Source organism: Pollicipes pollicipes, unplaced genomic scaffold, assembly GCF_011947565.3.
Source record: "Pollicipes pollicipes isolate AB1234 unplaced genomic scaffold, Ppol_2.1 Scaffold_3216;HRSCAF=3773_pilon_pilon_pilon, whole genome shotgun sequence".
In the NCBI taxonomy this organism is placed as follows: domain Eukaryota; kingdom Metazoa; phylum Arthropoda; class Thecostraca; order Pollicipedomorpha; family Pollicipedidae; genus Pollicipes; species Pollicipes pollicipes.
This window is the reverse complement of record NW_023596251.1, coordinates 2,236,396-2,252,867: the sequence shown is the minus strand read 5'-3', so window position 1 is coordinate 2,252,867 and position 16,472 is coordinate 2,236,396. Positions and strand designations below refer to the sequence as shown.

At 49.2% G+C, this 16,472-nt stretch overlaps 1 protein-coding gene across 1 annotated transcript; it reads right to left on the bottom strand.

The window, feature by feature from the left end:
* Positions 1–228: 228 nt before the first annotated feature.
* LOC119091012 (equilibrative nucleoside transporter 4-like) lies at positions 229–16,135 on the bottom strand. Its single transcript, XM_037213734.1, has 8 exons — positions 16,095–16,135; positions 11,183–11,337; positions 5,921–6,049; positions 3,534–3,608; positions 2,901–3,135; positions 872–978; positions 315–502; positions 229–261 (listed from the first exon to the last, which is right to left on the bottom strand). Exons 1-8 carry the CDS (start codon positions 16,133–16,135, stop codon positions 229–231), a joined length of 963 nt encoding a protein of 320 aa, XP_037069629.1.
* Positions 16,136–16,472: the final 337 nt, after the last annotated feature.

Genomic DNA, 16,472 nt, shown 5'->3' with positions numbered 1-16,472 from the left:
AAAGTGATCGAGGTCAGCGGATGAATACACAGGTCATCCAGGTCATCATGTCATCTTTTGGAGTCACAGGGCGTTAAGTTTACCGAGGTTTTTGGTCGGGAAGGGGATCACCAAATTCATCAGTCTCAGCTCATTGCGTTCCCCGGCCATGGAAAATGTAGTGCTCGGACCGGCATGATGTTCTTCCACTCGCCGTATGGGATCATCTTGTTCGAAACACCCATCACCTCACCCACTCTCTGTCTGACTGTCGAAGCCGATCTGCCCAAGACGAAGCCGGCACCATGCGGCCGCATCGCGGAGCTACGCCTTACCTTGCCGGCGAAGTCGGAGACGTTGAAGATGGCCATGAGGACGACGGGCATCCAGGAGCCGAGCGTGCAGCTGTGCACCTCGCTCTCGATACCAGGGAACAGGCTGAGCGTGACAGGTACGCCAGGCAGATGGACACCATGTACGGCCAGACCCGGCGCAACCGTCGCCGAGCGCGCCTGGGTGCCGCCTGGCAACCGAAAAACACCACAAAATCAAGGTGAGTCAAGGACATTACAAGGTGAGGACAATATAACGAGAAGGACAATGAAGACAGGGTTCAGGACAATTCCAGGACGAAACGCAGCAGTTTGTTTTAATCGGCAGTGCCGGCAACCACACTAGCACAGAGGCTGGCACAAGTTTCGATACAGCGGATCCAGGAAATGCCTAGTACAAATACGGTTGTACGTGCCGGGGCGTACGTTTGAGCGCGGCGCAGCAGTCGAGCGCGGGGTGGCGGGCGCGGCCCCGAGCGTCGCACGTGCACCAGCAGCTCGCTGACGCGGTAGGACGTGCCGCCAGCCCGCTCCGAGAACGTGTCGTAGGAGGCCCGCGCCGCCGGCCGGCAGCGTCTCGGTCGACTGGAAGGCCGAGTCGTCGCTGTTGGAGGCGAGAGTGAGCCGCCCGTAGTCCTTGCCGTCCGCCTCCTCCACGATGTTCCACCTGGGGCCGCGATGACGGATGGGACGACGTGAGCAGGCGTGTGTTACAGGCATATGCACGACGGGCATTGCCTCGTTCCAAACACTTCTATCTAAGTATCTATTACATGCGTCCGCATGACATAAGTCCCCCCCAAACCAATGTAAACTGGCCACTCGACTACCTTCCTATGTACCAGTTGTGGCCTGGATTCAGCGGTGGCAGTGCCTGCCCGTACCAGTGTGACCTGATCATTATGCCGTACTTGCCCGGTACACAGTGTGGTCTGATCGCGGTACAGCGTCCGCCCCGTACCCGTGTGTACCTGATCATTACGCCGTACCCACCCCGCGTACCACTGTGACCTGATCATTACGCCGTATACCCGCCCCGTACCAGTGTGACCCTGATCATTACGCCGTACCCGCCCCGTACCAGTGTGACCTGATCATTACGGCCGTACTTGCCCGGTACCAGTGTGGTCTGATCACGGTGCAGTGCCTGCCCGTACCAGTGTGACCTGATCATTACGCCGTACCCGCCCCGTACCAGTGTGACCTGATCATTACGCCGTACTTGCCCGGTACCAGTGTGGTCTGATCACGGTGCAGTGCCTGCCCGTACCAGTGTGACCTGATCATTACACCGTACCCGCCCCGTACCAGTGTGACCTGATCATTATGCCGTACTTGCCCGGTACCAGTGTGACCTGATCATTATGCCGTACTTGCCCGGTACCAGTGTGGTCTGATCGCGGTACAGCGTCCGCCCCGTAGCCGTGTGACGTGATCATTACGCCGTACCCACCCCGTACCAATGTGACCTGATCATTACGCCGTACCCGCCCCGTACCAGTGTGGCCTGATCATTACGCCGTACCCGTCCCGTACCAGTGTGACCTGATCGCGGTACAGCGCCCGCCCCGTGTCAGTGCGACCTGATCATTACGCCGTACCCGCCCCGTACCAGTGTGACCTGATCATTACGCCGTACCCGCCCCGTACCAGTGTGGCCTGATCATTACGCCGTACCCGTCCCGTACCAGTGTGACCTGATCGCGGTACAGCGCCCGCCCCGTGTCAGTGCGACCTGATCATTACGCCGTACCCGCCCCGTACCAGTGTGACCTGATCATTACGCCGTACCCGCCCCGTACCAGTGTGGCCTGATCATTACGCCGTACCCGTCCCGTACCAGTGTGACCTGATCGCGGTACAGCGCCCGCCCCGTGTCAGTGCGACCTGATCATTACGCCGTACCCGCCCCGTACCAGTGTGGCCTGATCATTACGCCGTACCCGCCCCGTACCCGTGTGACCTGATCATTACGCCGTACCCGCCCCGTACCAGTGTGGCCTGATCATTACGCCGTACCCGCCCCGTACCAGTGTGGCCTGATCATTACGCCGTACCCGTCCCGTACCAGTGTGACCTGATCGCGGTACAGCGCCCGCCCCGTGTCAGTGCGACCTGATCATTACGCCGTACCCGCCCCGTACCAGTGTGGCCTGATCATTACGCCGTACCCGCCCGTACCCGTGTGACCTGATCATTACGCCGTACCCGCCCCGTACCAGTGTGGCCTGATCATTACGCCGTACCCGCCCCGTACCAGTGTGGCCTGATCATTACGCCGTACCCGACCCGTACCAGTGTGACCTGATCGCGGTACAGCGCCCGCCCCGTGTCAGTGAGACCTGATCATTACGCCGTACCCGCCCGTACCCGTGTGACCTGATCATTACGCCGTACCCGCCCCCGTACCAGTGTGGCCTGATCATTACGCCGTACCCGCCCCGTACCCGGTGTGACCTGATCATTACGCCGTACCCGCCCCGTACCAGTGTGACCTGATCATTACGCCGTACCCGCCCCGTACCCGTGTGACCTGATCATTACGCCGTACCCGCCCCGTACCAGTGTGACCTGACCATTACGCCGTACCCGCCCCGTACCAGTGTGACCTGATCGCCGGCCTGGGTCTCGGACAGCGGGTCGGCCGAGCAGGCTGCCACGTGGTGACGCACGAACGCCGTCCGTCTGAGCAGCTGGTGCAGAACGCAGCAGACGGCCACCAGCAGCAGCGAGCAGCAGAAGAACACCAGCGTGTTGAGACGCACGTCGTCCAGCAGCAGCCGCGTCAGGATCCGGCTGGTCGAAACCAGCACGCCGGCGGCGCCTATCGGAGGAAAGTGACACCAAAACACCCAACATGGAGCAGCGCGGACCATCGGCCCAGCAGCTCCGTCGTTGTGCAGACATGAGTGTAACTACGTATCTGGGATGGAGGGGGGGGGGGGGAGAGAAGGGGTATCAGGACCACATGGGTTAAACCGGGATCTTGGACTGGCTTTAAAAAACAAAATGGAAAAACGTGAATCGGTAGCGGCAACACAGCCCCTGGATGTGTTTTGACAGCGCCTTGAAAACCAGACTAGCACAGACAACACTTAAGACGGTGAATTGAGAGCAAGCCGGGGGGGGGGGGGGGGTCTACCAGCAGCCGTGATGTTGGTGGGGTTTGGAGCCGCACATCGGCGCCCGCTCCCCGATCGGCGCGGCGCCGCCTCCACTCACTCTCGCCCGTCATCACGGCCTGGGTGTAGCGGTTCGGCAGCATGCCCGTGTAGCCGTAGAAGCTCGACTGCTGAGCTGGAACCGGCCGACGACAGCTGGTGATATGTTAGCGGCGGGACCAACGGTCAGGTCACGCGGTCAGGTTACGCGGTCAGGTCACGCAGTCAGGTCACGTGGTCAGGTCACGTGGTGAGGTCACGCGGTCAGGTCACGCGGTCAGGTCAAGTGGTCAGGTCAAGTGGTCAGGTCAAGTGGTCAGGTCACGCGGTCGGGTCACGCGGTCAGGTCACGCGGTCAGGTCACGCGGTCAGGTCACGCGGTCAGGTCACGCGGTCAGGTCACGCGGTCAGGTCACACGGTCAGGTCACGCGGTCAGGTCACGCGGTCAGGTCACGCGGTCAGGTCACGCGGTCAGGTCACGCGGTCAGGTCAAGCGGCCAGGTCACGCGGTCAGGTCACGCGGTCAGGTCACGCGGTCAGGTCAAGCGGTCAGGTCACGCGGCCAGGTCACGCGGTCAGGTCACGCGGTCAGGTTGCGCTGTCGATTCGTTGTCACGGGGAGAGCAACGGGGTCCTCATATTGAACAGTCTAAAACCACTGTATTCCGCGATAGTTGCTAACATTCATACGGTCGTTGACGTAAATGGAATGTAAATAAGTCGCCTGATTAAATACATACATCAGTGAGGTTAGCAGTGTTTAAGTTTTTCACGTGGACCAACATTAACCGTACCTCCTAAACACCAGCAGTGCTAAGGGACAGGCAGTAAAGCAGGTAAATGTTGAGGCAAGAGACACAGACCGTGGGCGATATACACAACCAACCAGTCAGTCTTGCAGATTGAATACATTAGATTGAGCACAGATCTTAGATGAACTGCAATAAACAAAAGTATGAACGTATATTGAAAAAGGTCAAAACAGGACTTCCGATTCACATTCACGGCTTCCTCAGTGCCCGTTTTTTGCAATAAAAGAACAGTGACACAGGTTGTCACGATGAACTACATGTGCTCAGGCCCAGGTAATCGTGACGAATGGCCATTGACTCAGCAATTTGTGGAGCAACCACATCTTTGCAAGTACGGAACATTTTGCAGGTTTTCTCCGGTGAGTTGGCATCGTGGAAAACACGTGATTTATATTTTTCCCAGTTTGTGAAATGTTCTTGCATTGAAAAACTGACACTGAGGAAATCGTAAAGGTAAAACGTTTGTCCTGTTTTTTTATCCTATTTTATTACACCATAATAATTTTGGTGTTCTCATTCTTTGCATAACCAGATTAAATGCATTGTAGTCGGCCACTAATAATCAGGGCAGCACCACGAACCTTGAGTAAGGGGGGCAGGGTTTCCCAGGGGGCCTCCTCACGGCAGGGGGTGCTGGGCATTGTCGTATTTGAGAGGGGAGGCACCGGAGGCATGTGCCCCCTTATCAAATTGTTCCCTACCCCCATATCTAAGTAATATCCGGAACGGATGCATTATGATTATCCAGCAAAACGTCTCGCTCTCCTAAAATAAAGCCTTCTGCTCCAGAAAAGAGCCTTCTGATACACAGAGGACCATCCTAATCTAGAACAGGATGCTTCCGATTAATGATGAGGCCTCCAAATATAGCCAAGTGGCCTAATTATCCCCAAATCGGTCATTCCGATCCGGAACCGCAGACATCTGATGTATGCAAAACGGCCTCCTGTTATAGAAATGGGGCCTCCTAAACATGGAGAGTGACTCCTGACCCAGAATACATGCCTCCTAGTTCGTAACGGGAGTCTCCCGAGTCAACAAAGGGCCTCCTTACCACGACATCGTGTCAACTAGTTAATGACATGGACTACCTTATACATAAAGGTGGCCTTATGATCCAGTAAACGGCTCTCTTGATACAAAAATGCTCTTGTGAGTCCGATTTATTACTCTCCAGCTGAGTTATTGGGGCCTCCTTGATCCGAATTTCCACAACGGTTAGCGAAAGCGCCTAAAGTTCGCGTGAAGGGGCCGACACATTTTGTGAGAGTGAAAAACATCCTCTTGCCCCCCTGGCTGCTGACAGGGGGACAACCGCTCCCCTGCTCTCACTCCCACCTGCCGGACCGCTACTGGTCAACATTCCTGAAGTACGACCTTCATCATGGCATATGCGTTACCCCTCAGATAAAAAGACAGACCGAACACTGGCACACCCTGTCTGCCAGCGGACTGTGACCTTTGCTAACCTATATTGACCAGTGACCAGTGTGCCATATACTATGGGACCTGTGGAGATCAGCCACCTGCGGCGAGCGTGACTCACACGTAACTTGTGGTGACCTGTACCAAGCTGTGACCTGTCGCCTAGCACCTTCACCTACATCAGACCTATGGTGAGTGACCTGTGCTGACCTGTGCAGCCGACGGCGACCACGGAGACGGCCAGCAGGTTGACACCGTACGAGGTGGTGTTGCTGAACACCTGCCACCAGATCTCGAAGACGGCGACGAACAGCAGCGTAACGAATGACAGCACGTATCCTGCAACGACAGCAGGTCCTGTCAGAAGTGTCCCAAACGACAGCAGGTCCTGTCAGAAGTGTCCCAAACGACAGCAGGTCCTGTCAGAAGTGTCCCAAACGACAGCAGGTCCTGTCAGAAGTGTCCCAAACGACAGCAGGTCCTGTCAGAAGTGTCCCAAACGACAGCAGGTCCTGTCAGAAGTGTCCCAAACGACAGCAGGTCCTGTGAGAAGTGTCCCAAACGACAGCAGGTCCTGTCAGAAGTGTCCCAAACGACAGCAGGTCCTGTCAGAAGTGTCCCAAACCCAGATTCGCCTTACGCAGAAGAAATGCGCCTTTTCTCTGAGCTGCCTCATTAGAACGCTCCCAGGTGGCCGGTTGAATGCACTTCGCTCGAGTGGGGGCCAATTGGACCCTCTGAGATCCCGAAAACCAAAATAGCTAGACACCGAATTCACATGATAAGTTTTCCGGTACGAAAGCTCCCTTACGTCGAAATTTAAAGTTCCTATGTCATCACCTTGCGGTCAGGTAAGGTAAGTAAGATTAAACTCCAGATTGGTGTCCGAACTGCTGGTAAACCTCCTGATACCACCGCCGTGAAGCTAGATTTCTAATTGCATTGCATCAATTCTAATTTTCTACTCTAAGCAAAGTGTCAGTCGCGTTTATTTAAGGCCAGTGTTCTTTTTAATCTTAAGAAGGTCACGGTGACCAAAAAGCTACGATATTGTACCTATTTTCCCACTTGAGTAGGCGGCAAGGAAAACAACAGGCGGTATCTTGTTAAAACCGGCAGATGAGAGGTGCATAGGTTTCCCATCGATATGCCCAATTTCTGTCGATAGTATTCATCTCCGTACGCCCTAACCGCTTTACACGTAATGCATACTTGCGAGATTCCCCAAAAACAGAGAAAACCTCTTCAGCGAATTTTTTGTAAAGACGCATTCAGGCTCAAATTCAGCGAGGTATGTACCCTATACCCCTTCTAGAGCTCAACGTAATCTACAGAGCACAGGACCATCCGGACAGGAAAATGAGTGAATCCAATCTTATAATAATTCAGTGGCCAGACCTTAACGCACGGGGATCATCATGGCCGATTATGCAAATGCGATAAGTGCCCTGATGTGTAATGCGTGCTCGCTTAAAATCGTTTAAATGTATGAGTGATGCCTGACGCGTGATGCGCGATGGCTGTTTAATTGAAATATTTTGTAGGTATAAGTGATGCGTGATGCGTAACACCTGTTTACTGCAAATTACATGAATGTGTGAATGATGTGTGATGCTTGATACCTGTTTACTCGAATTCGTTCGCATGTACACGTATTTTTCGAACATTTTGGATTCTTAGTTGGATACACACGGTATCGTAGTAGTGGCTGGTAATTGCTTTCTTTAATCCCCAAGTGTTGTTTGCTTGTAAAAAACTGTGACTCGCCGTTCAAATGCTGAGTATAGGATCGGCAGGCAATTTTGAATTTACTCCTGATCTCCCTTCTGATAAAGGTAAACAGCCGAAACATCAAGACATTTGTCTCTCCATTCTCCTGGTTATTCTACGAGGAAAAGGCTGACAGTGCTGTCTTACCCAAAAATGTTAGAATATGCCTTTGATTTCTCCGCTATGGCCCTCACCACAGTGGCTCTTTTCGAGGCACACTTTGGCTTCGAGAATGGAAGCAATATATGATTCATGTCGCGCAGTGGTTCGAACTTCCACCAATCCGCTTCCCGGTAACAGGCCCTTCCCCCTGGGTCAATCAAAAACATTATTTTACTTGCATCAATAGAAGTGTGCATTGTGTTGTAATGACGACAGTGATCGCGACTGCAGGAAAGAGGCGCAGTGCTGTTTCGAATCGTTGACAGCGTAATTCGGACTCCTAAATAATCAACATTGACATCTCCATTGTGTCTTGACGGTGCTGCAGTGGCACTACCCAGTGTTTTGATTAGACGTAACTGGTCCTGAGGTTTCACTATTGTTCGTTTAAAAAAAAATGCCTCGGAGACGGGTTCTTTCGGGAGGAGGAGGAGGAGGTTCTTTCAATAGGAACATTGTGAACATCTTGGTAAGCATTCCACACAACTTCCAGTCCGCAAGCGTGTGGCTGAAGTGCACTGATAATCATCGAGCACAATTTTTTGTGTAAACCATACAGCATACTGCACTGGCAAGTCAAAATGAGAAAAAAGCAAAATGTGTATGTAAAATCGATTCAGGGAACCACTTTGAGGTGTGCAATGACGACAAGATTACGATATCATGACGGTTTAATTTTCTTCGATCATGTTGCAGAATGTTTGCCTTTCTTAACTATTTCAGCTGAACCTCTCCAGTTTTTTCACATGCAAAGTTCAAGGTAGAATTACCATGGTAAGGTAGAATTGCCAGTTACCAATTACTAGCAACACAAGGTAGAATTACCATGAACATATTACTGACTACACTAAAACATACAAGATAAAACGTGGTGTTCATATATTGCTTGGAAGCCATCAATAGTTCATGTTGATGCTAAATGACAGCCTCTGACTGCTGTCTTTGACAAGCTATTTCAACGTTAGGCGCAGTCCTGTAATTATTATGTCATTTTGGCAGGAAACTAGCTAATGCATGTTGAGTGGAAGATTGTGAACATGTTGGTAAACATTTCCACACTATCCGGTGTCGGCGCATATGACCCAATTGCAGATACATACACACACACACACACACACACACACACACACACACACACACACACACACACACACACACACACACACACATATATATATATATATATATATATATATATATATATATATATATATATATATATATATATACTTAGGCAGTATGCTTTCATTAAAGCAGGTTTCGTTATACGCAAGATGAAATGTACATGCAATCAGTGTCTTGTGCGTTTGTTCGATTGCTCAAATTAAATCCTTCGCTGTTTTTGGTATGTCATAAATCAAATTGCCTATTGTCATAGATATTAGTTTAGGCTGGCCAGTATTTCAAGGACATTCACTTCCCATTCTTAAAGCAATGTAAGACGGTCGGACGGAAAATATTCGAAGATGGAAAATTGCGAGGCATGCTCTACAACACATAATCATTGGTAAACCATCAGTTGACGGATTATACATCCGAATATCTGGTCAAAATTACAAAACACATACAAACAGAAGCATATCAGTTTTCCAGCCAGTATAACAGCACGGAAAGGCAAAAACATTGAATCCCCCTACTGTCATTGAGTGGCTGAGCATGTCCAAAGAAATGCATGACTTAATTTGTTTGCTGAAGTCGGGCGTTCTTTCTCTGATGAGGATGGATTCAAGAACTTGTAAACGGCGTTTTTTCAGACACACGCCCCCCCCCATATATATATATATATATATATATATATATATATATATATATATATATATATATATATATATATATACATATTCACGACCATCATTTATGCAATGTGCCACGCTGGCGTTGTGCACTGGCAAAGTGAATTGGACAATAGCAAAAGAAGTATATTCGTACAATTCAATAAACCATCTTTATGTTCACCATAAGTGCAAGAGTGGCTCAATGATTTCATGATAGCGACAGGAAGAATGGGTAGTGAGTGACCTAATGCGAGGTAAAGCAAATAGGCTAAGTAAGTATTTTGCGGCAGAGTGGAGCCAAATATTTTCATTTAGCATGCGCCCCGATGGCAGGTTGAGCGCCATTCGCCCAAGTGGGGGTCAGTTTGACCCTGCTGAGATCTCAGAAATTCAGAAAGCTAGAGGCACCAAATTTACAGGGTGTGTTGGCCTGTGCGTGAATTCACTTTCGGCAAAATGTGGGGTTCGTAGGTCATGATCTTCAGGTCAAATAAGGTCAAACCAGACAAAACTCCAGATTGGTGTCCAATGTGTCCCGAACCTAAATACCTGTTCTGAACAAAAGATCACTGGTGCTCATTTAAGGTCAGTTACCTTGTTTAACTTTGTATATTATGGCATGTTGTACACTTGAAGATGTTAAAGCAAACATCAAATATAACGAAAAAGCTTTCTTATAGCTATTTGTATATTTCGAAGCGGAAGAGACTGCTTTGCACAACACAATTTTCTATTTAGTGAATATGCGTCATGCGTCAACACGTCATTGTTTAATTGCGTCATGGAGCTTCTGTATGTCGTTGAGGTGCTGCCAAACTAGCCGTGTGAAATTGCTTCTGGGCACTCGCTTGTAGTACTTCAATCTCCCGGGAGGTGGCCGTGGCAGTGCTGGAGGCGTGGCCGTGGTGGTGCTGAACCAAACGTCATTATATGCTCGTGCTTTGCCCCTTTCTCCTGGTGTTTTACACATTAATCCCGGAATGTAACGCGTAATTGTGATGAAATCCGACCCACTTGTCCTCCTTTTTGTCTTATCCTTAACCATCACGGCGCCCCGCTAATCCGGGGCAGGGTGTTTGCGCACGCCACGAGTAGGTCGAGAGACCCCCTGAGAAGGGAGACACGACCGGGCTCTCAGCGCGTACCCAGGGGGTTCCTGCACGGGCTAAAGCTCGGCGGCTGGCCTCCTGGGCGTACGCAGTTCTGTCCCACCGATGTCCGTTCTCCTTCATCCCATAACCCTCAAATAATTACTTCTGGTCGAAAGGGGTCTAGTCCACACACGCAATCGTAATGAAAACTGGCTGCGCCCGCTCAAAGTCGACAAAGAGCAAATTGGCATCCATTAAATCTGGCCATGGTACTCCCGAACGCCAGATATTAACGGCACGTTGGTTATATTTTTGTTGGCCTTGAACACGGCATGGCTGATGGGGTGGCAGGCGTTGAGTTACGACTCTATGGCGACATGCGTGTTTAACCGCGCCAAGTTAGCTTCGTAGCCGACTGTCAATGATCATGGCATAACTCGCCAAAAACAACTATATCGTCATCTCCAACGAACATCATTCACCGCCTTGTCACACAGCCATCATCCCACATGGTCAAGCAAGTCACCACCTATCCCAGCCCCCAAAACCAACAAGACCATGACCCTACAGCTAAGCCACCGGTGTCCGACCGGACGGCCTCGCAACTGACCGAAGACAAACTATGACTCCACAGCTAAGCCACCGGTGTTCAGCCGGGCGGCTTCGCCACTGACCGAAGAGGATGCGCTTGTGCAGGTCAACGGCCTCCACCAGTACGTTGTTGAGCAGCACTGAGCAGAAGGCCACCAGGATGTACGTGAGCGAGAGATCGAACACGATAGTGGAGCCTGGGTACTGCGCCTGGAAGTAGTCGGCCGCCACGATGAAGCTGTGGGAAGACGGGAGCGATGACGGCGTTGGCAGCGCCGGTACGGCAGCACACGCTGATAGAGCGCGCGGCGCCTTGTTCGACAGGCCTATGCATAGACGCATAAATTATAATATGCATAATACGCATCTAATTATCGTCATGATGTGGTGTGTAGACTTACTGTAATGGAAACATTGGCCTCACGTTTGCATTCAGACAAGCATTGGCAGTCAGAATGCTCCACATTCGAAGCTTTTGAGGCAGACACCAGGTGTGAAAAGCTAAGCTCACTTGGAACTATCGGTTTGTTTTTAAACATAAAAGATCGCTCGATAAAACAACAGATCACTCCGTAGTAAATATGTTCTTAAATGCGTCCTCGTTTGATCACGTCATAGGACGTCTTTATGACGTCAGAGTCGCTGCAAGAGTGGCCGTGTCAGAACTGCCTCCGTAACCGACGGACTGACTATCACGTCATAGGACGTCTTTATGACGTCAGAGTCGCTGCCAGAGTGGCCGTGTCAGAACTGCCTCCGTAACCGACGGACTGACTCACTTGTAGTGTTTCAGCCTGCTGAGATGTGGGGGCGTTTGCTAGTGCGTGTTCGCCGAGACAGAAGTTCGTTATGTACTCTTGTGTTGGGTCTTTCTCATGGTATTCTTGCATATTTGTCCGTGACTTTGTGTTGTTTACTTGCGTTCACGCACTCAGTCGTGCTGTTATTCTTAGGCTATTAAATTTCCAGCCTTGTTTTCGTCATAGCGCGTACCGCTGTTCTAACCCTTATATTGCGTAACACGAAACCTAATTCGTGCTCGAAGGTTGCACTCAACGGATTGCGTTAGTTCCTTGTTAATTGATGCCGGTCGACGTCACAAATTGTGCAGACGTATTCCAGACATGAATAATTTGCTGATCATATTTTTCTGGGCCTCAAGCACTACATAGTTCAAGAAGTGACCTTGAAATAGTCTGCACATGCTTGCGGGTGTCAAGCTCGGAAACAAGAGAATGCTAAGTTTATTTAAGCCTTGTGAAAGGCTTAGCTGTGAAATGCACTGAATGATCTTCAAAATAACTACTTCAGCCCAAAACCCCACACAAAGGTGCAGCACTTCCTTTAAAAGTGGTTAAAAATGATAGGATCATTTTAGGGGTGTGATTAGTTTAGATTGCAGAAGGGGTAAACATGAATATAGTTTTTTACCGCCAATTTCCATCATGTAGACGGCAAGGCATGTCCGATGAATGCAGTAAAACCTAGATTTACACGTCAACATGGTTATTGAGAGAGTGGAAATAAGCCTAAAGACAATAGGGAGCTCATTTCGACCATTTGTGCCCCCCCCCCCCCCCCCCACATGGGTCAGGTCTGCTAAGGTTACCGTCAAAAATTGGTCCACCATAAGCCTACAAAAATGTTACTTTTCTCCACAATGTGTTTCTGAGTTCATTTTGTTCGATGCAGCTGTCGGACAAACGTGTTCCAGAAACAAATATATCGTTTTATGGTGATTTAGAGACAATCTAAAGTCAACTCAGGCTAAATTTACAACTCATCCCGCTAAAAAGATTAAGTGCTAGCCGGGCCGATGTGAGCACTACAATGCATTTTTGTGGTCAGAAACAGTGTATTGGACACCTATGGGCACTGGAAAGATCGCATAGCTGTTGTTTACATTATAGACAGTTCCTCCGGCGTTTGGCAATGTATTTGTAGCAACTTGAGAACAGGTACGTCGCTCCATGAAATTAGACATCAGCTTCACAAACAAAATAAGAAGGTAGCCACACGCGTCGCACTCCCTCATCCAGTCTCTCCGCTGCTGGCAACGTAGGTCGTTGATCGTGGATGACCTTCTATACCTTGCATGACCCGTTGGGACTTCGCATTATCATTTATCTCAACACGTTTTAGGTGAAATATTCAAATTCTGCGGCCAAAATTGCCTAAAAACTGTCTATTTTGAGCTTAGTTTGGTTTTGCAGGATGTACTCATAGAGATAGGCCATGACCTGGACCGAGGTCATGTGCTCTGTAGTCATATGATAGCTGCACATGTAAGTTACTACTTTTTTCCTCATATACAACAAAAAACTACACAAAAATACGTCCAAACGTGCACTGCTTACCACAGATAGCAGCAATTGACCTGTCATTAGGTCAACAGCCTCACATATTCCGAAAAGTCTGAAATATTAAGACTGTACGCGCTATTATGTTTTACTACTATGCAAAGTTTGAACAAAGGCAAATGAGCCCCGAGGAGGTTATATGTGGTAAAAAATAGAGGTTTATCTCGTTAACCTGATATAGGTCACTGATCTTGGTAGATAAAAACTTCAATTTTGAAGAGCTGATTCCAAGTTGTTAGATGAATAGGTACCGAGAATTTGGTGTCGCTGCAAGCGTTTATTTTTGACCTGTGCTCGAAAAGTCATAGGGGAGAATGAACTTCCCCGGGGCGGGCGTGGTTCACCTTATACGCGACATCACTTTTACTGCGAATATCCTTACACGACACGAGTGCAACTTGTGCGCGTCATTTCATCTACTGCACAAACTTATACAGTCCCTGCTTACAAACGGCATTACTTCTACCGCAAAAATTCAGACAAGTCATGAGTTCTACGCGCGGGGGTGAAAAACCGTCTTTTCCGTCACCGGCAAAACTTGCAGCAGCTTAAATTGTCATCTTGAGTCAAAGCAACCAGAAACCGCTGCAGTATAATCCTATATGCGATAAGCCACAAAAACAAAGATAAGCCAAATGTAATGTGGCATAGCTATCAAACACGTTCGTATCGGCAGTCTCATTTGCACTGAAGTTTCATTTTCTGGCCATCAAACATTGAATGCTGGTTGATACTAATCTAATGAAGTTGTCATATAAAGACGTGCTTAGCATAATGAGCCCTAGAGGGGTGCACTTTCCTGTTTATGTGGGGATGGGTGGAAGAAATTATACCTCCCAACCAGGAATGTATTTTCCTATTGTTATTTGTGATTTTTTTATTCATCATTTTTACCAAATCGTTATTTCTTTGGATACAACGAGGGCGATGTTTATGGTCATATCAAATTCGCCACATATTTATTAGTTAGATAATACCTCCTTAGGCATTGTCTCATAGCATGTCATAAACCGCTTTGAGACAAATTAATGGTACAAAGACAGTATTCAATTCTTGCTTGAACTGGCCAGTGATCAGATATCTAGAAGCGGCATCACTGACTCGGTAGCTTGGCTACTCATGTCGGCTTCCAAAGACGAGCCGACTGATTCAATTGATTCGCCAACTCCTTTGCTTGAATCTCTTGTTTGAGCCGTGACAGAACTTGAGCTGCTTCTTCCTGGCACTGGCAGGCTGTTCGAGTCCTTTGCTAGCCTTATTCAACAAATTACGCACATCACGTCACCAGCTGTAAGCCGTGGGTCATAAAGATTCTGGGTGAGATGATCGGATGGTTCTACAAATTGTTTCACTATTGCCTTCTTGTGCCGCAATAAAGGTTCACGGCAAAAGTGCGTTTGACGCGGCATTTCATAAATGCATAGCACTGCATCTTGTCTGCTGCTCCTAACACCTCGCAGTCTGGTCGCCAACTGACCACGGCTGCGCATTTGCCGTTGTTCGAGAACGGCTGCGTCATCTCTCCGACGCGACGGTCAGTGTCCCACATTCGCACCCCTTAACCACTTGTTTGCGGAGCGTGACCAAAAGCGGGCGTCGCGAGGCCGACCCCATCCCCACTTCACTTGCCCCGTGGCGACATCGGAACGCGAATGAGATATGTATGCTCACGTTTCCTGTCCTATACAACCATCGAACAGTTTTGCAAATTTACCTCAACAAAATGCTAGCAAAAGCAATTTATCAACGTTTGACCTGATGTGACCTTGAACTTGACCGCGGTTTATGAAATCTAACTCAAGGTTATTATGGATAATCAAGCATAGCAGCGACTGGCGTTGACCGCCTGTCGATATATCTATTTAGGTCGGAGACATGTAGAGATAGCGTTCGAAGCGCCACCTATACGCACTTTTGCGAGGCTCAAAAGCGATTTATGTGCAAAATATATGTTCTTAAAATTCTTATGGAAAGGCTAGGTTAGGGTGCAGGTTAGGGGCCATCAAAGAACGGTATGCTGCATGACCTCTCAGAAGTGCCCAAGGCTCTTCTAAGAGGTCATGCAGGTTGTGTGTGGCCATGTCACGGCTCACTCGGCGACCGTCGCTCGGCGAGGTCTAGTATTGATAGAGTCGTCTTTCGAGCCTCAGACTACTCTAATGACGTAGTTTCAGGTTTTTCGATAGACAAGAACGTAAAATTCGGGTTTTCGTGGTTTTGTCCCGGAATGACCCAGTCATCAGTCATCACATCTTACCATGTTTTGCCATCGAATCTTATCTTCTTTATCATGTTTTGCCATCGAATGTGCATATGAGTGCCCTCACGGACTTAATTGCGAGAGAAGTACGCTCGTCACTGCTGAGCTACACGTGAGTGAACTTATATCCCGGCCACCTTATGTGAATCGTAGTTTCACATCAGAGAGCTTGGTTGATTCATCTTCCGACGACTTCTCTGCAAACCTGATGTGCTGTTTTGTTAAACCGATAGCTTGCGCCACAATCGGGATATGTTACCCAGTCTTTTGGGCATCCGCTCAAACGAGGCGCTCCGACTTATTGAGTTACCGGACGGGATATAGCGCGTTTCGGAAGGGACGGTTTTAAGTGGAGTTTGACGGTATCTCTCTCACCTGGTTTGGCCAACATACACAGCCTCGAGAAATGGAATCATCACACTTTGTGCGCTGTTCTCCAGAGCGAAATAAATATTGTGGTGATGTCCGTCGGTTTTAACAAGAAAGCTGGCCATGAGCACAGCTTCCAAACGCCGGGTTTTCTCAGTGTAACTACTGCTTGACTGATGACATTGTCAATCATGTGATCCCAGTTGCCATATAATGTTCTTCCAGCTATCTACATATCTGTTGCGAATGTCGCGCAGTTCAGTTTCATTGTTATGCAGGTACATCCTGCAGTGTCGACGACTTTTGTATGGGCTCCCGTCCGTGCGTGTCAGGTTACGCCATTCCGCACGAGACTATGCTTCTGCGCGTCGGGCCGCCATTAAT